Source organism: Vombatus ursinus, unplaced genomic scaffold, assembly GCF_900497805.2.
Source record: "Vombatus ursinus unplaced genomic scaffold, bare-nosed wombat genome assembly UNPS02014863.1, whole genome shotgun sequence".
NCBI lineage: Eukaryota > Metazoa > Chordata > Mammalia > Diprotodontia > Vombatidae > Vombatus > Vombatus ursinus.
Window position 1 is genome coordinate 24,145,745 of NW_020954641.1, and position 20,627 is coordinate 24,166,371.

The 20,627-nt window shown below is 33.3% G+C and overlaps 1 protein-coding gene across 3 annotated transcripts in view; it reads left to right on the forward strand.

The window, feature by feature from the left end:
- The window catches only part of CLINT1 (clathrin interactor 1), a 60,777-nt gene that overhangs the window by 28,083 nt on the left and 12,067 nt on the right, over positions 1-20,627 (forward strand). For all 3 annotated transcript variants that reach the window (XM_027841788.1, XM_027841789.1, XM_027841790.1), the window contains exons 2-8: positions 4,702-4,806; positions 5,471-5,567; positions 7,304-7,412; positions 8,308-8,472; positions 11,735-11,912; positions 14,738-14,984; positions 17,594-17,666. In XM_027841788.1, coding sequence (XP_027697589.1) covers positions 4,702-4,806; positions 5,471-5,567; positions 7,304-7,412; positions 8,308-8,472; positions 11,735-11,912; positions 14,738-14,984; positions 17,594-17,666 — 974 coding nt within the window. The remainder of the gene's footprint in view (positions 1-4,701; positions 4,807-5,470; positions 5,568-7,303; positions 7,413-8,307; positions 8,473-11,734; positions 11,913-14,737; positions 14,985-17,593; positions 17,667-20,627) is intronic.

Below are 20,627 nucleotides of genomic sequence, written 5' to 3' on the forward strand. Positions count from 1 at the left end.
TTGAGTATGAATTGAAATTCAGGGTTGTTTTGATTATTAGTGATTTGAAGTAGTGATTCATATGGTTGTTAATAATTTATAGTTATTCTTTTGAGAACTTTGTTATTATGCATTAATCACTTACCTATCCGAGAAATATGTATCCCTGTTAATCCCACTTAAGAAATTGTGGTGTAGGGGCAGCTAGGTGGTGCAGTAGATAGAGCACTGGCCCTGAAGTCAGGAGGACCTGAGTTCAAATCTGGCCTCAGACCAAACACTTGACACTTACTAGCTGTGTGACCCTGGGCAAGTCACTTAACTCCAATGGCCTAAGCAAAAAAAAAAAAAAAAGAAAGAAAGAAAGAAAGAAATTGTGGTGTAGATATAACCTAACCTTTCTCAGAAGTAATTCACTCACTCCCTTCTTTAAAAGTCACATTTTAGTCATGTCCAGCTCTTTGGAACCCTGTTTTTGGGGTTTTCTTGGTCAAGATACTGGATTGTTTTGCCATTTCCTTCTCCTGTTCATTTTACAGATGAGAGACTGAGGCAAACAGAGTTAAGTGACTTGTCCAGGGTCACAAGTAAGTGTCTGGGGGTGAATTTGAATTCAGGAAGATATCTTCCAGTGCTCTATCCACTGTGCCATCTAGCTTTACATTCTCCTTTATTGCATATTTTGAGTGTATAACTTTTAAAGCCCATATTGTAAGCTATTTTAGGGCAGAGACTGTAGCTTCTTGTATATTTCGCCATATGTATAGCTGACAACTCTTTGTTGGACTGAATTGAATTTTAAGTAGTTAAAATATAATTATAGTTTTACTGTGATTTTTATGAGTACTGTGAGTTTTGCTGTGATTCTTTTTATTGGTTACATTGATGGACCCGCATTAGTTACATTTTAAATTCCCTCAAAGTAAGTTTTCTTTTGACAGAGTACATCAATTTTTGTTGAACTGGAAGTAATACAAAAATAGGGTGTGAATTTTTTTTTAACGTAACCAGTAGAAGCCATTCTTAATATGCATTTCAAGAATAGCATAGATGATTGAAATCTAGAAGAAAGTCAAAAAGCCCCAATTTAGATGTTGATTTCAACCTTTTTAACCACCAGAACTATTTTCCAGAACTGCTGATAAAATGTAAAGTTAACTGAGTTTCATTGCCTAGCATCTTATGGCAAGCCTATAGACTCTTTTGGAGTGCTTTTTAAAACAATAAATTGACCAAAAATTAAAAAAGAAAAACTAAAACTTAAAGTACATGTGGGGAGGAGAAAACAAGGAGCATTGATAACCCACCAATTGGAAAATCATGTAAGTGAAGAATCTATTAAATTTTAGTTTGCATTATATAGAAATCTGGATGAACAAAATTAGATGCATAGCATGTCAGTATACTTCTGGTGAATATTTGTGTTTAGCTCTTGAATGGCTAAAATACTTTGAAGAACTTGGCAGTTCCTAAATCATACAGTTGGAAGCTAAAAGTAGAGACCATGGAAACATTCTAGAGACCCAGATCCCTCATTTTAAAGTTAGGAAGCTGAGGTTTAGGTAGGTTTTTGATTTGCCTAAGATTCGCTAGTAGTAGATCTGAACTTAGATCCCTTTATTCCAAATCTAATGCTCTTTCACTCCTTTTCACTATCTTAGTGCTAAGTAAATTATTACTTCTAGTTTGAAACTAAGTGGTCCTCACTCAATTGGCAGAAAGTGCATTTAAAAAAAAACATTTTATTCCTTTCCCACTTAACTTTTTTTGGGTACTTCATTAGTTTTACTCAGAAATTACCCCAGAGTGTTTCCCATTGCAGTTGAATAGTGGGATCTAATCATAATCCTTGCTAAGCAGTGTCTTCTGTACCGCCTGTGTTTTTAGACCTACTTTTTTTATCATAAATTGATGCTTTGGTTAAATTTACAAAAGTTCTGTAACTTGTCATACAATTCTTGGACAATTCATTGTTCATTCTAGTAAAGAAATGAAAAATTACTACCTACCTAGAGAGTGTAGGGAAACTTTAACATATATCTACTGCCTTTTTCTTTTTTCATGTTATTTTCCTCGTAGGCCATGTTTGTCAGAAAATTGACTGTATGGTAACTAAATAAATTTTCTGTATGATCTAAATTAATTGTATAGAGTTAGTATAAATCTAAAGGCAAAATACATAACTTAAAGCTATTAGTTGACATGATATTCTCACTTTTTGTATAACTATTTGCTAAGAGAGCTAGTCAACTCAATTGCTTGAACTATGCCTACTGAAAATTGATCAGAGAGCTCCCTCTAGTGTCTAAAATGCTCTTTCATTCTACTTTTCCTCAATCACAGGAAGTCTTAGAAATCATTTTTTCCCCCTTCACATCTGGACATAAATTATTATTATTTTCTTTCTCTCTCTCTCTTGTTTTTTTTTGTTTTCTGTTTTTTGGTTTTTTTTTTTGCAGAAAAGGTCACAGGAATCATGGGTAGGGCATGGAATGCAGGCCATAGAAAACATGGGAAAGGAAGAATAAAATGTTATTTCCACCTTTTTAGAAATGGTTATTTTTAAATGACCTGGAGAAGAGCCAAACTATACAACTCTTTTTTCAAGTTTACATTTATTTCTGAATTAAATGTAGCTTAAAGATGTTTTGTTTTGGAACTATTTATGCCAAGATATCCCCTTGGCATTTTTGAGAGAGCACTTTCCATTTTGCTGAAAACAGTAAGTTTATTTATTGCAGTATTGACTTTAGAAATGAAGCATGGTTTCCTATTTAGTGATATCTTAATTAGTTACATTTTTTTTTGGTTGCTCTATCCATTCTTGAACACCCTTTCACCACTATACACTGAATGACTACTGCTGTTTTTTTTTATTGTGAATTTGTAAATGAAAATATTTGGCACTTTTGGTAACTTAATGTTTTTCATCTGAAGAGATATAGGAAATATTTTTTTCATCCCTCTGTCGTTCTACACACGTACAGACCTTAGAGAACTTTGTGAGGAGGTTATATAAACAGGACCTATTTCATTTGACCCATGGGCCTCTTTGTAGTTTAAACAAGGAAACTAGTGTGCTGAAAACTGTAGGACTCACAAAGGCTCTAGTAAAAACATTTCTTGTGTGTGTGTGTGTGTGTGCATGCACATGGAATGGAATTAACTTCAAGTATTTTGTGAAATGTATTAAATTACATAAGGAAATTTCAAGTAAATTCTCAATAATACTTGTAAAATGAAATATCATAATCCTAATTACTATTGTCCATGCCCACAGCTGTGTTTTGACATGTTTTTTGATTTATGGTAGATGATAGGACTCATTTTGCTAATTAGCTATGAACATAGCCAACTTAAGCTTATGTTCTTCATTTATCGAAATACATAAGTATTTTCCAATCACTGCAAGGATGTACATCAGTGAAGATTTGCCGGTGGCTTCACTGGTTTTACTTTGCCTTATTATATCTAACAATTTGAAAATGTTGCCCCTTCTCCCATCTCCATTAAAAGTCACTTATTTAAAGTTTTACATGCTTTTTTTAGTCATAGGGAAAGTTAATTTGTGTCACTTAAAGTAGTTTGTATTTTATATGGCAATTTTTCCTAAAGATCTAAAAGACAAACTAGATTAACAGTTGTCTTTGGAAGGAAAATGTTAATTTTCTTTTAAAACAAATGCTTGTTTGACTTCCCTTTTTAATTTAATCAAAAACTTTTTTTTTTACTGACCATCATACATAGATGCAGGCATTGAGGAATTGAAGTCAATTTTGAATGTCTATTCATTTGTAATGGAATTTATGAGTAATAAAAAAAGAACTTCCGTGATTTCTAAAAATCTCTAAAACAAGAATAAAGACATCTATAGTTAGGGAAGAGAGGGTGGTGGTATGACTATATAATCAGTAAATAATCATTTTGACTGTTTCTAAGACTTTTGTATGAACACTTAGTGATTTGAGTTGGCCTCATTAATATGCTTTAAAATTATTCATTAATGACAAGTACTTTAAATGTTTATACTATTATAGCACTTAATATTGTCACCTTATTCATTTCTTTGCTTTCCCCAAAGGGCCTTTAAACTCTTAAATTAATTATAAAAAGGTAGAATTATTAAGTTTTATCTGTACTATTCTTCCCATCTCATTTTTCAATTTGATGTTCTTGCTTAAAATGCTTTTTTCATTCCTTGTTTTAAAATATCTTCAATCCTTTCAAATTTCTCATATGATTAAGAAAATCCTTTACTGTCCTTTTTCAAAAACCTGAAACTATGACATTTGTAAGATCCCGTCTAATTTTGCTGATTGAGTTATGGAATTTCTGGTAAATGTACAACACATAAGTCTGCATACAAACCAGATCTGATCAGGAAACTGACAACTTTGTCTTATAATAGACTCTGTTGGTTCAATTTCAATTTAAATTTGACCAAAAGCCATTTTTTATTGGACGTATGCCAACTGTAATGTAATCCCTAGTCTCTCATCTGTAGTCTTGAAGGCTAATGGAATAGTAAAGCCTTCTTAAAGATAACTTAAATGCATAGTATAGTGTCCTCAGGGTAGCTTGTGCACTAAAGATGTTTTCTTTCCCACCCTGTAGAGGTATCTCATTAGGACAACCAGTAGTGTCATTATTAAGTTTTCATGTGTTTCTCAGTTTTGATGCTAATCTTCGTGTATATGTGTGTGCAATTTTTTTCCTTTGCAGCACCAATGTGGTTATGAATTATTCAGAGATTGAGTCTAAGGTTCGAGAGGCAACCAACGATGATCCTTGGGGACCTTCTGGGCAACTCATGGGAGAGATTGCCAGGTAAGTGATAATTTGACTCAGTAGTGTAGAAAGAAGTAGTGCATCTTTACACAGAAATGTAAACCTTGCTTTCCCACTCAAGCTTTATTCTCCATCAATTGTAGCTTAATTTTGTAGGATCTGAACAGACAGTAATACAGAAAATTGAAAGCAAAGTCTATTCTGCTTAAGGGTGACACAGGTTGTATTTATAAATTGCTTATCCTGTGTTTCTAGTGTTCAGTAAGGCACAAAGAATTGCATGTTTAATACAGAATTGTTGACAGTAGTATAGTTAAAAGAACCTGGAAAAAAAGCTTAAAAATAATTTTTCCTTAGTCAATATAAAGATTAGCATAGCAAATAAAAATGTAGATAATCTATAAGTTAATGATAGTAGGGTAGGGCCCTGCAATGAACTGGGTATTGTCTGTGTGTGTGTGCATGTTATCTATCTTTCTCTCTGTCTGTCTATCTATCTGCCTCTCTCTCTATTTATTTATTTTTAGCTATTACAAAGAAGTTTGCCTCTTTAAGTTGTTTTGTTGGGGTTTTTTTTGTTGTTTTTTGTTTTTTGCTTTATGGGAAAACATTGTAGATTAGAGCAAGTCTGCCATCTACTGTTGAAATGAACTCATTGTAAGTCCTTCAGGAAAATCAAGGTAGACTTTTTTTTTTTTTAAAGGGCCACATTTATGTATGAACAGTTTTCCGAACTTATGAACATGCTTTGGACACGAATGTTGAAAGACAACAAAAAGAACTGGAGAAGAGTCTATAAGGTTGGATTTGAGAAAATTTAAAAGTTTTATTAATTTAACGGTACATTATATGTGTTTCTGACTCAAGTGGACTAATAAAAGTGTTCTTAAAACACATGTATATGCCATAATATATTATCCTAGAATGCTAAGAGGCAGCTTTGCTGTTTGTGTATTCTATTCATTTTAAAGCATTTTATTCATCATGTGAAAATATTTGAAGCTTTATTATAATGCTTTTAAATGTATGTTGTGTCTTTCATTTTCCTCAGTAAACATTTCCCTTATTTAGATTTCTATAAAGAATAAAGTTTTTATGTAAAGAATCTATTTCATCGTATTCTTTTTCAAAATGTGTATTTTAGTGTATGAAATTAACACAGACCCTGATTCCCATTTGATTTTGTATGTCTGTAATCTTTTTAAATGGGAGAATTTCATAAAATGTAATGTAGTATGGTATTCTAGCACGAATATAGAAACTGTACAGCTAATAAAATTAGTTCTGATATAGTATAAAGCACTTTTTAAACCTTAACATCTTTTTATTATTGGATTACATATACATGAAGCAAGTGTGTTGTGTGTGGATGTATGTATGTATATATGTGTGTTCCTTTTTTAAAGTCTATGTTAGGATCACAGAGGATGACAAAGTGTGGAAGGGTTGCCATATGTACTGACTAAAGTAGGATACCTATAGGCTCCAGTGAAATGATCACAGATCTGTTGAAAAAAAGTTGTAAAAATAATTATGAGATTTTATCTCAATGATATTTTCTTCCTACCTTGTGTAGTTATAATAGAGAATTCTAAAATCAGATTAAGGTATAGGGTTATTTTTTTTTTCAATAATGTTCCAAGTAATTTTTTTGTATATCACTGTAGCCTACAATTTGATATACTCAGTCTTTAAGGATATTTTGACTAAATGTACTTTAATAAAAACTTTTTTGTTGACATCCAGTGTCTTTTCTTGATAGATTGATATTACAGACAAACCTCACTTTATTTAAAAACTTCAAGCCTGAAAATAGGATGTTGTTGAACTTATCATCCACATCCTATTTTAACATTAAAATCTTCTGGCAAATTATAAAGTAAATTATACTTTGGTAAAGAAAATTCTCAACATACTGAGCAATTTTCCCTCCATAAGGTTTTCATAGGTTAGATAAATCTTTTAGAAGTTAGAGGAAGTTTGTGTTTTCTAAAATCCCAACATAAATTTTTGAAACTTTTATAAATCAAATATAAATAAAAACATTTTCAATAGGATCCATATAGACATTACCCTAAAAAAATTTAAATAGCAAAAAGAGAATCCATGTACTCAATTTTTTAAAATAGAATTTTCTATTTGTCTTAAATGACTGACTTGGTTACTATAATGATGGTATGTCACTTGGATTAAAAGTGAAAAATTTTAGTCACTTTGGTAAATATTTTGTTTACATGATGCCAAATGCTGGGGTGTTTGGGAGCATCTAAGTGACTAGAATTTTTGCTTTAAAACTGGACATTTGACCTGCTTCAAACAAGTTAAAATTGATTTGTATTTAATAGAAGAATTTTATTATGTTTTTATGTAAGTCTATACATCCAAGATATAGTTTAAGGTAAGAATCTTTATAGCCTGATATGAGTCTATATTTTTAATTAATTTGGTAATCGAGTTGTTTTTTAAAGAAAAACACTTGTAAAATGCTGGTGGAGCTTTTGTTCATGCCATCATAAGGTGCTTTGTATTTTTATAGTCGTTGCTGCTCCTAGCTTACCTCATAAGGAACGGATCAGAGCGTGTTGTTACAAGTGCCAGAGAACACATTTATGATTTGCGATCCCTGGAAAATTACCACTTTGTAGGTGAGCAATAGAAAAATCTTATAAGCAAATTAAAACAGTAGTTGGAGTTGTCAGTCACCTGAACCAGCTTAGAAGCTTCTCCGCTCTAATTAGAATGTGACTGTTGCTGGTTGTGTGAAGAGTGCAGAATCCAAGACGTGGTACCCTAGAGTATTAATTAGTGAAGACAAGAACTTGCAGAAAAGACTGGCTAATAACAACAGAACCAACACAACATGAGTGTTCGGGTTTATATTAAAATATGCACTAGAGACTGGTCCCCTGTGGTGTCCATAAAGGAATAGCTTTAATCATATGGGAAGAAAAGGTTAGAGCTCCAAAACACACACATCTGTTTGAAGCTGGGGTTTTTTCCTCCCACCAAATAATATTTACTGTGCAAAGGCAGGAAGGCCAGTGTGTGTTTTGAATGTGAAAGAGGCTAGAGAGTGAAGCAAATTTCAGTTTGTAGTGTACCCCAGTTGAAAGAACTTTAAAAATTCAGTCTTTAAACACAGTCTCTAGTAATTAATATTTTCCAAAACTACTAATAGAACCAAGGAATAGAAGCACTTTTTAAAAAAAAGTTCTTAAAAAAGTATTTTTTTTTGTTGTAAAAGGAGAGCAAACTGGCATTTGTTTATGAGCTATTGTTTCATAGTGTTACTACCGTGTAGTTATTTTTAGCAAATCAGACACTCCTTATAAAGATACTTTAAACCAAAATATTTTAAGGCTGTCTTAGAATTTGCATAAGGGGGGACTGAGTTAAAAATGAAGTGGTGCTGTTGACCTTTTATTTATTTTTAAAAGAATATTATAGTATACTGTTGTCTTTAGTAGGATTTTGGTTTATGATTTTTTTTTCTTGTGACTTGGTTTTTGTTGGTTACATTCTTCTCTTTCACATATACAGATGAAAATGGCAAGGACCAAGGTATAAATATACGCCAAAAGGTGAAAGAAATGGTAGAATTTGCCCAGGATGATGATAGACTTCGAGAAGAGAGAAAGAAGGCAAAGAAGAACAAAGACAAATATGTTGGGGTTTCTTCAGATAGTGTTGGAGGGTTCAGATATGGTGAGTAGTGGGCAAAGAACATTCAAAAGTGTTTAGTTGACCCTTGGGACATACTGCAAAACCAGTGAAGTACTGGAGACCAAAGCCCAGTTATTTAGGATTTGGTAGAATATTATACTTTGAATGGCTTTTTAAATTTCTAGCTGGTGAATCCTGGGAATCTTCCAATCTGCTTCTCAAGGTTTAACATGTAAAGTTGCACTTTTAGTAATCAACTGAATGTATGTTTTATAACATCATTAGGAAATGTGCCTGCAAAAATATAGTTGTTGAGCATATTAAAGAATTTTTCTCCTTTAGTAACTATATTCCAAAACTTAATTTTGAAACAAACAACAATGAAAAAAAAACTCGTTGGAAATTCATACTTTGTTGGAGAGGTTGCATGTCTCAAACCTTAAACTACCCTTGACCAAGAAAAGGTGACTGGTGATGAGTTGTCCTCTCTAAGTTTTAATCCAGCTTAATCCACTAGTCTTCTCCTTAAACAATACAGAGCACTTTTCTCCTCCATGCAGTGAAATAACTGAATTCAGATACTTAGTAGCCATTAGGCTTGTAATCATATACTCTTTCACTATTCCTGCCTAACATAGCTTCAAGTTTACATAAATTAGAATGGTTATAGTGGACTTGCTCACTTATGTTTTTCATTGCTACTCCTTCTGAACAAGCTAGAACATAATCTGTCTGAAACAGGACCCTAAAATGGGTCACGTTATGTTTGTATAAATGTAGAATAAGAGTAACTCTTCTTTGTGAGTATGTTACATTGAGCTTATATTATCCTATGCTAGGGGCTCCAATAATCCTCTGATCTTGTGGGAAGCACACTCAGGCACACACAGTTTCACAGTCATACTCACACACACATTTGGATTTGCTGGTATATAGAAAGTTGTACAAAAGTATCTTATTACCTTACATATGGAAGCATGAAGAATTTCTAATTTCTCACATTCTGTTCCCACAAAGAAAAAGAAAAATAGTTGAACACAAATATTCCTGAAATCCAGGAATACTTCTAAAATCAGAAAATTGTTTTATTAATAGAAACATAACGTAAAGAGCAATTCTTAAATAGTCCTGATTATTATACTGAAAATTAAAGCACATTATTAGGAATCTAAGAAATTTTAAATTTTTGTTCAACAAAATAGCGCTTTATTTTTAGAGGAGTAGTTTAGGAGCACTAATTATTTCCTTTTTAAAAAATTTTAAATCGTGTTTTTCAACACATTTGCTTTACAGACTACTTGCACATATCCCTCTTCTCTCTCTGTTAGTATAATTAGAAAAGTATATCTTGTAGTGATAGAAAACTTAAGATCATAGAATTTAGAGCTTTAAGATACCTTTGAAATGTCTTTAAAGTCTGTCATAATGAGCTACTTTCTATTGCAATAAACAGTATAGTTGCAAGTTTTAATTATTTCTGTCATGTTTTTGTGCTTTTAAAATTTTTGAAATTGTCATTTATGTAGCCCAGAGATTCAAATAGCCATTTCTCACATAATGAGAGTTCCTTTTTCTGTGAGATGATGTTATCACTACCATTCAATAATTTTTGTATAATGCCTTTGTACATAATCTATGATAATTTTTTTCTCCTATAATTCTTGTTTTCATAATCTAATCTAGATTTTGCCTATGATTGTACTTCATTGTTGGAAAATATCCCTAATATTGAAGAGATAAACCTAGCCAAGTTCAATTTTGTCTGGGTAGCATGGATATAATTATTCCTTTTAAGTTGGAGTATTTCTAGGCTTAAAAAAAATGTTCTTTTAATCTTTAGCTATTATTGTAAATTCTAGTATTACACTTTTATTTTCAAAGACTGTTGGGTCACATTTAAATAATGTTGGTCTGTTCTAGAAGCACCTGACACAGTCTTTATTCTTAAGAGACTGAGAAACCATTATTGAAAGAAGTCTTCTATTAAATGCTAGTTTATTCCAGAGTTCATTATTTTTAGTTAGCAAATCCTTCCATGCCTTGACTGCTTTCGTTAGACCATTTAGAGATTACCCCACCCCACCCCCATTTTCCCCCATGTCAAATTTCACCTCATAGCCTATTCTCACTTTTTCCTAAGTTCAGTCTGGACATATTTGCAAGAATACACCCCCAGATCACTGAAGGAGATCCCACTTATTGCCATTCTTCCCCATTTCTCTCTGAAGCCACCAGATGAACCAGACTAAAAGTGAAGTTCTTGAAATTATGGTCTTAGGCTTGTTTATTCATTGCTTGCTACAGTTCCTAAGTAATGCAGGTCCAAGTGTATGTTTGAACTACGTGTGTAGTTGATTAAGTGATGTTCTGTTTTCAACTGTTTAGTTTACGTTCACGCCAAGGTCCTTTTTGTTAGTCATCTTGTTTCTACTCTGTGTAAGTGGTAGTGGCAAGAATTTGTTTCCTTTGACTAGCCACTGCTTACCCCAACTACACAGTAGAAAAGTTTGAGACAAAACTGTTCTCCCTACTAGATGATGATGTCATTTAAAGCAGAGAACTCTTATTAAGTTCATTTCATATATTAGAAAATATATAACTTTGATAATGAGAATTTGTTTTATTTCATTTGAATCTACAAAATTGCTGTCAGTTGTTTTTTAATTGCTGACAAACGTATACGTGACCAGTTGGAAAGTAATGTTTTAGTGTCAATTCAGTATTATTTAACTAAATGTTTGTTGTGCTCATTTCTTTTCCATTCTTTTCTGAAATTTGATTTTTGTTTAATGTTGCTATAGGTTTTCTTCATGATATATTCTAATACATGATTTCATTTAATAAGGCAAAATTACATACTTTTCCTAGGCTTTGGAGTACCATGGTAGTTCTCAAATATTCATAGCATTAAAATATCTTAAAATCTTCTCCAAAACAAAATGTTTTTCTTTAAATGACCATTAATTTTTTTTTCCTATTCCTGATTTTCTTGTTATCATTGTGTTTGATTTTTCTATCTTGTGGTGATCCTTTCAGCAGCATTTAAGAACTTCCTGATATGCTGGGCTGGGCAATAAGGCTGTGGAAGTTTTCATAAAAGCTTTTGAATCTGCATTCTTGCCACTTAATGACTGGCATTAAATGCTGTGCCTTGCTGTGATTGTGTTGATTCAGCACGGTGGGAGCTTTCAGTTTTACTTTGAAAACTGTTTTGTAGGAGGAAAAGCTTCAGAAATGAAAACTGCAGGCATCTTTTTGAATTTAATGTCCTTAATTTTACTTGTGTTTTTAATGCATCGTATAGGTGAAAGGTACGATCCTGAACCAAAGTCAAAATGGGATGAAGAATGGGATAAAAACAAGAGTGCTTTTCCATTCAGTGATAAATTAGGTGAACTGAGTGATAAAATTGGAAGCACAATTGATGATACCATCAGCAAGTTCCGCAGGAAAGATAGAGAAGACTCCCCAGAAAGATGCAGGTATTAACACTTTGTCTCCTAGGTCTCTTGAAAAGGGTTGTGGCTTTTTTTTTTTTTTTTAATGCTGTGTCAGATGTGTTTTGCCAGCAGTATTAATTCATTTTCCTTATCAGTCACTCCCACCAATTCCTAAAGTTAAGCAAGTTTTCTCTATGCATTTACTTAAAGTCGCTTAATCTCTCCTGGAGTGAATATTTCCCTTAGAACAAGAACTCCTGGTGTTCATTCTGATTCTGTAGCAGGATATGGGTTGCCTTAAGGTGTCAGGTGAAATACATAAGGAAGAAGAAATTGCCCCTCAGATGGGGATGAGAACTGCAAGTTTATTGAAATTATTCTCCAAAATAGAAGGAAATGCTAAGATTTGGAGTTTTATTCTTCTGCGCTCTGCCACTTCCTAGTGTGCTCATATCATATACATTTAAAAAACAGCCAAGTGCCCAGCAGGTTAGTAATAAAGACCAGAAGAATTAATTGCCACAGTATGGTTCTGAGGTATGGCGTCTACTTTCATGCATCCCATTTTCCTCCAGTAGTTGTATAGAGCACAATCTAAACTATTTCAGCATTTGTTATGTTGCTTTTTCATAAGTCTATGTTAAGTATTTATTTCTTCCCTACATTATGAAGTCTGCTACCTCTAAAGGGAACATTAATCTGTAATATTTCTGTGACAGTGAAACTAATCTCCTGAGATATTTGTTTTATTTAAATGCTATGCAGGTACTGGAATATTTACTAATACCCTGCTTCTCAGCACATTTGTTTTGTTTATATCTCAGGGTCTGGGGAATACCATAGACTGACCATCACTTTCAAGATTATTTCTGGAATGTTGTCTTTATTGGCCCCAAAATTTTTGAGTTTTTAGAATTTTCTTTTTGGTGTTCTTTTACAGAAGGGCTTTACCCAAAAGATAAATAATGTGATGATATAGACAGCCTGTTTACTAAGGATCTGACTTTCTGCATCTTAGTATCCTCTACTGTGTTCTGATCTTACTTTTTTCTTTTTCTTTTTTCTTTACTCTGTTTCTTCACATCTTTCCTCCCTTAACTTTTCCCATTCATTCCTTAAATCTAAAATAAAACCTCTGTACATATGTCCAAGAACTTATCATTTTCATTTCTCTGGTTTGGAGTATTCAGGTTGTAGTAGAGGGAAGGATATGAAAGAATATAGAGAGGATAAATTGGAAAGGGAATATGGCCTAGTCAATTAAGTTCTAACAATTGACACAACAAAGGCTTTACTCCTTAGAATGTGCAAAAGCTTTCTGGCCAAGGTCTATTTTGTCACTTTCTTATTTAGGAAATGAGGTATGTAGATATTTAGATGGCTAATAGACAACTTCTGAGTATCAGGCCAGAACAAATAGGCATGAGGGTAAGAAAGAATCCTTTAGTATTGATAAATCTGATCTTTTCATGGCGCTTTTTAGAACTCAAACTACAAAGTTCATTACTTCATTATTGGTAACTTGGGCTTGAAAGTCACAAGCTACAAAGTTAGTCTGGATCTAAAACATGTGGAATGCAAAAAAGTAAAATTTCCATCAGCATAACTAGCATGATCCACAACACTACTATTATGATTCTTCAGTCCAGTTATTGTTGTGCTGCTAAGTAGGAAGGGCCACTGAATGCTTTTCAAAGTTGTGGCTTTAAAACCATGTAGCAACAAAACTTACGTTAACCCCTTTCTCTGTAGAAAGGGGCTTCATTTTAGATTTTCAGAGTTCCAAAATGATTCATGTATAAGTAGGAAATTGCTTTTAGCCTAGACTGAATTAGAGCATTTCAATAGTAATTTTTAGAGCACAGTAGGGATTTTTTTTTCTATACTATATTAAGTATTATCTCTAAATTAAAGTGCCTACTTTAAGATTAGATAAAACAGGACATGAGGCATAGTCTTCTTATTTTCTCCCAAATCACCAGTGTTGATTTGAGTTTTGACACCTAAAGGCACTAGCCCATTTTCTTTTATTCTGTTAGAAAAACTTTTGTTTTAGACTTTACCCAGAAGAATATTATTCAAAATATTTCAGTACATTTAAGCTTTCCATGTAGAGTAAAATGCAGCATACTTGTTACTAAGTGAATTAAATTCTGAGGATTTTTCCCACTTATGTAGAAATCAATTAATTATCCATTGAAATAGGGAATAATAATTATAGTGTTTGAAAAGTTTGCTCAGGTGAGTTAGTAATAATATAGTACTATGTAGAAGAACTAAACAGGAAGCCTCTTTGCAAGAAAATGGATGCCAAACCCAGATGCTTACACTATGTAAATCTGGTAAGATAATGCTGCTATCAAGATGATCCTGATATGTTTTTTTTTTAAGTGAGACTCCAAATCTCAGATGAAGTAAGCACTGATAGGCGCTTTAGAAAGCAGTATAATATAGCAGAAAGGTGCGTTGGATAAATCAGTCAATTTCTCAAGGCATTTTCAGTCATTTTCCTTATTGACGACATTGAGATGGATAATGATATTTGCAGTATTTACTTATTTCACAAGATTTGGGGGGGGAGTCAAATGAGATCTATATAACACTTATTTGTTATTTATTTTTGGTTATTTAAAATTTTTATATTTTTACATAGGAAATGCACTTCATAAGAGTTGTTTGAAATGTATTGCTGTTCCTTTCACTAAAGCATTTATTCAGATAGCTTTCTGATGATCTCAGCCAGTATAATAAAGTATGGAATTTTGTTGTTACTGTGCCTCAAATTCCTAAATACAAATCACTATGGGTAACTGTTTCAGAATAGTATCATCTTACTATTTTGCTTGATTTTTAAAAATATCTTTTAGTGATAGTGATGAAGAAAAGAAAACGAGAAGAGGTAAATCTCCCAAAAGTGAATTCAAAGATGAAGAGGAAACCGTGACGACAAAACATATTCACATTACACAGGCCACAGAGACAACCACCACGAGACACAAACGCACAGCAAATCCTTCCAAAACCATTGATCTTGGAGCAGCAGCACATTACACAGGGGATAAAGCAAGTCCAGATCAAAATGCTACAACTCATACACCTCAGTCTTCATTAAAGGTAGGAATAGCCCCAAGTTTATGTATTTTCAAAATTCTGCAGCACGGGCACAGTACAGTCTGCTGTAGGTAGCCATGTTAATTAGGGATTCTCCAGCAAATCTATTTATGATAAGAGAGCTCTTTGGCAGAGAAAATGTTCAATTGGTGATCCCTAAACACAAATCCTGAATGCAGAAGCAACACTTCTTTTTAGGTAGAAGAAACAGAATGTCATTTATAGATTTCTTTCTTGGAGCTACCTCTGTCTTCTGAGAATAACTAACATCACTATTGGAGCCACAGAAGAATTTCTGAGTGTGAACTCCTATTGAAGATTTTAGAAAAGAAATAAAGTATATAGGGGCTGTATATACATATATATTTAACATATACTTGAAAAGGGGGGGCAGGTGTACCAATTTGCCAGTCAGCTTTGAAGAGTATCAGAAAACTATTTTGCTTCAAATTGTTCATCAGTCAGTCTAAAAGCGAACCTGATATGCTGAATTTGCCAGTGTTAATAGAGAAACTTGCCTCTTTGGATAAATTCTCATCTATGATATTGATGCTTTTCTCGGTGTTTTATTTTCTCAAAGTTCTTATTCCAACTCTATCTTCTATCATATGCTGACTTAGAAAACTGAAAAAAAGAAATATATATATATATATATATAAATATCTTGAAAGTTTGGTATAACTCTTGTAAGGTATAAGTAGTATAGCATAGGGTTTGATTATAAATACCATATAGGTAATGAGCAATATACCTTCCATGTTGGTCTATAATTCTGCCCAATCTTGGTTGGGAAAAAAATCGCTTGTTATTCAAACCTGTTATTGGGAGATGTGACATATGTCACCAAACGTTTTAAGACATCATCACCAGAGTTCACAATCTAGTTAGGGAGACAGTATGTACATGAGACTATTTAGGAAGAAGAATCATCAGAAATATATCTATCAAGTACTAGATTGCTTGGTCTAGACCAGAGGTGTCAAACATGTGGCCCACCTACAACATTCAAGTACTACGAAAACCAGATTAAAATGTTACTCGAAAATATTTAACAAAATAAATAAAAATAGGACATAAATAATGTTAATATGTAGTTTCCTAAGTCAGTATGTCTCCCAAAAGACTTTATGTATGGTTTAGTGACCTCCATTTCTGTTTGAATTTGACACCACTGGTCTAGACTAAATATTAGCTCAGAGAAAAGAGAGATTAATGTAGGGTAGTGTATAATTAGGAAAGATTTCATGAACACAGTAGGGCTTGATTTGAGCTTTGAAGGGGAAGGGGAATAGAATAAGCATTTATATGGTGTCTGCTATATGCTAGGTACTGTGCTAAGTGCTTTACAAGTATTGTCTCATTCGATTTGATCTTTTGAAAGATTCAGATAATTTGTTTTGATAGAGAGGACAAGAGAATAAACATCATAAACAAAGGTTCAGGCAAGAATGAATTATGTATTTGGAATTTGGGATAGGACAATGTCGCTTAACCTGAAATTCAGTTTCCATCAGTTGGCCCTGCCTTTCCTAGCCAGACCTGCCCAACTGGATTCGTGTATATTTGTATGGAACCCCTCCACACTCCTCTTTATCAGTTCACCTCTTTAAAGTCCCACTTCTTTGTGGGAATCACTCCTATCTACAGTTATCTTTCCCTTCTAGTTTTCATATGTACATTTTGGTTCTTCCAATTTAATTTTATTATGAGCTGATTTAGGATAATGATCATATTATCTTCATGGTATTTGTCATAATGCCTACAGTTTTGGACATGCTGTAACCACTTAATAAATGTTTGTAGACTTGTCAGTGTTTGCAAAGTTTTTTTCTTATTTTATTTTTAACTAGAAGAAGTATGATTTCATTAATGTTTGGAAGCTTTTTCTGAGGAATCACATCTGCCTAGTGCAGTTTGGAACCTGGGACTGTGCGTTTTAGAGTTGTCTGTGTAGTTGAAGTTAACTAGTCTTTTTTAAATTTATTTTTAGTTATCAACAATCACTTCCGTAAGATTTTGAATTTTAAATTTTCTCCTCCCTCCCAGTCTCCTTTCCCAAGACAGCATGCAATCTAATATAGGCTCTACATATACATTCCTACTAAACATATTTTCACATTAGTCATCTTGTAAGAAGAATTAGAACCAATAGGAGAAACTACAAGAAAGAAGAAACAAAACAAGAAAAAAAAAGAGCAAATAGTATTCTTCGATTTGCATTCAAACTCCATAGTTCTTTCTCTGGATGTGGATAGCCTTTTTCATCATGAGACTTTTGGAGAGGTCTTAGATCCTTGCATTACTGAGAAGAGCTAAGTCTATCAAAGTCATTGCACAATGTGGCTGTTACTGTGTATAACATTCTCCTGGTTCTGCTCTAGTCTTTTCAAAAATAATATGACTCCTCTTGTTAAAAATGAATATCTAGCTGCTTTGTTTAGAAGTAGAAATGAATAAAATGTAAAACTTAATAATTGTCCAGCTGGCCAGAGTTACCGTCCACTCAACTTTTTCAGTTACTTAAAAATTTTATACATTTGAAGAGTTGTGTTCTAGAAAAATCTAAGAAATTAAGTTTATTTAAAACTTATATGTTGTGGGTTTGCTTTTAGACTTCAGTGCCTAGCAGCAAATCATCTGGTGACCTTGTTGATCTACTGTTTGATGGCACTAGCCAACCAACAGGTAAGCTTCATGTTTACTTTTTTTTCCTCACTAAAAAAACTTTCATCACAGAACTTCTCTGACTCCAATAAAAAACATATTGTATTACTTTTAAACAACTGGAAAGAAAGTTGTTAAAATAGTATTTCTGAAAAGGAGTTTGTGTAATATGTAATGGAAACAGCATTAAATTAGGAATAAGGAAGACCTTTCTTCTATTGTCCCTACTCTGTCCTTTTTACTGTAGACAAGTCACTGAAAGCATCACTTCCTTTTGTAAAACGAAGAGATTGACTACATACTCTTAATCAGTATTTTGTAATTCAAATATTTCATGATCCTATAAAAAGAAAGGTGGAAAAGACAACTGCACTTAGGGCAGAGGGATTGCAGAGGGTGTGTGTGTGTGTGTGTGTGTGTGTGTGTGAGTGACAGAGAGATTGACTACTAACCTGCAGTTCTGTCATGGTATTGACTGTTTGATTATATGTAATATGGTAATAGAAAGGCTGACTAACTTCACTAACGCTTAAGTGATCACATCTCTCTCAGTGCTTATACTCCCTGTAATCTATGCCACTTAGTTGCCATATAGCATATGACATGTGACATAGACAGATCTATGAACTTAAAGGTATAGCTGCCCTTCCAGATTGCAACCCTGCCATATTTTCTCATTGACTTTTGTCTGTCATTTCATACATCCTCCATGTACTATCTATGAGACAGAAGAATTTGTTTAGATATTTTAATATTGTCCAGCCTGTTAACCCCTGCCTTTTCTACATGATCAGCCCACTTCTTTTTTTCTGGTCACATATATGTCTTTGATGAATGTTTTATGCTATTGTGATCATTATTATGGAACATTAGCATGCTATAACCTGTCTACGAACACCTTTCTTCGCCCCAAATGTTTTTCTATTTCCCTTTGGGTCTCCTGCGTTTTGATTTTTCTGTGGGCTTGGTGTTCTATGATAGCCACATTGTGTCACTGGTAGAGTATTACTATTTAAAAGATGTGATTTCATGGCAAGAATCAACTTGGAAATCTTTGAAAATGCTATACAATTTCCCAAATGCAGTCCAGCCCACTTTGCTCAATCATGGGCCCAGCTCTTCATTGTCTGTCTTCAACACTTTTCCAGAATAATACTAATACATGCACAGACACACTCATTGAATGTTATTGCCTGCATAATATGCATTTTTAATTGTTTTCATTTTTGTTGCATGATTACTAGGCCAGTCTCTTTTGAGTGGATAGAATGTCATTGAGGAAACCTTGTAGAACTCCTTAGCTTGATGTATCTACAAACAGGAATATTTAGAAATTTAGGACAGCCCTTCCTGACAATGACAAACACATTTGGTGTCTCCTTATTTTATGCTTTGCTTAAGCAGTATTGGTTATCAAAGGATTGTTGAATAGTTATCTTTGTAATCAGAACTCTCAAGGAATCTTCTGTATGATCTCAATATGAATAGAGGATATTTTGTTGGAGGAAACTTCAAGCTTGTTTTGCTCAATTTAGTCAAATACTTACCTTGCTACTATCTTTTATGTATGTTTCCTGTTCACAACAAGATCTAAATCCTTTAAAAGTAGGAACCATACCTCCTCATAGACTTACAGATTTAAAGCCAGAAGGGACTTTAGAAGTCATCTAGTCCAGCCTCCTGCTAGTTTGCATCCCCAGTACCTAGCATAGTACTCTGTACATTATATGTTTGTGGGTAAAATAACTTAAAAAAAATAAAGCTTATTACAAAATCACTTTTTAGAAGATCTCATTCCAATGACTTTAAAGTAGTCCTGCTCTCGATAACATTAGTGTTATGTTCAGCTTATATATGCTTAGTGGAATTTGTCACTGAGGTCACATTTGTCCCTTTCTGGTTTTTCTGAATTGACTTGGAGAGAGGATAATGCTTTTCTTCATAAAGCTGCCTAACCATTGAGCTCTTTCTGCTTTAGGAGGATAAAGTACTAGGTTCTGCCTGTTTTATTGCTCCTCCATAGAATTGTACCGTCTTTTGGCTCTTTGAACTTGAGGCATTGTCTAGAAGGCATGGCAAGTTTTTGTTCAGTTTGTAGGAAAGAGGCCCAGCAATAGTATTTCCTCAGTTTGTGTAGTAGGTTTTTTTCAGTACATGGAGATAAAATCTTCTTAACTTTCATTCTAAATCTCTGCTATGTCTAAGTGTCCTTCCTATAATATACATATTTTTTAACTTTTTTTTTTTAGTGAGGCAATTGGGGTTAAGTGACTTGCCCAGAGTCACACAGCTAGTGAGTGTGATGTGCCTGAGGCCAGATTTGAACTTGGGTCCTCCTGACTCCAGGGCTAGTGCTCTATCCACTGTGTCACCTCGCAACCCCTTTCATATATTTTTAAAACCTTGAAAATTTGATTTCAGGAAAATTGTTCTTTTTTAAGGTTGTGTGTATGAATTGTAGTACAATAAATTACTGTTTTGGTGAAGACAGATCAACAAGTAAAACTCCTAATGCAAAGCGCATATTTTGCTAAGTCTGCTTTAAATACATGTTAAGTAAAATTCAGACAGCAAGAAGAAAGATGATAGGGTAAAGAAAGAGATAAATAATCTTCCAAAGTAGACTGAGTGGCACAGTTTGAATACAATTAATATTTAAAGCACATTTGAGCTAAACAATTTTCATTCCAGGTTAAGTGGAAGACATAACTGAAGGTATTTTCATTCATAAACCTGGCCTGTTTGCATTAGAAAGTCTAGGTTCCCATTTGTCCTTCTCTCTGCTTTTCACAGCCTTTTACCTTTTTGTTTCTTCATATTCATACCCTAGATAGATAGATCTAAAATTATCAAACATTATTAGTTTGGCAGCCCCAAAGAATTATTAAATATTTTAGCCACTTAATGATTCGTTTTCCTTCTTTTGGGTGTACTTTATGTTTGAGTTCTCTCCTTCTATAGATATGTAAAATGATTAAATTG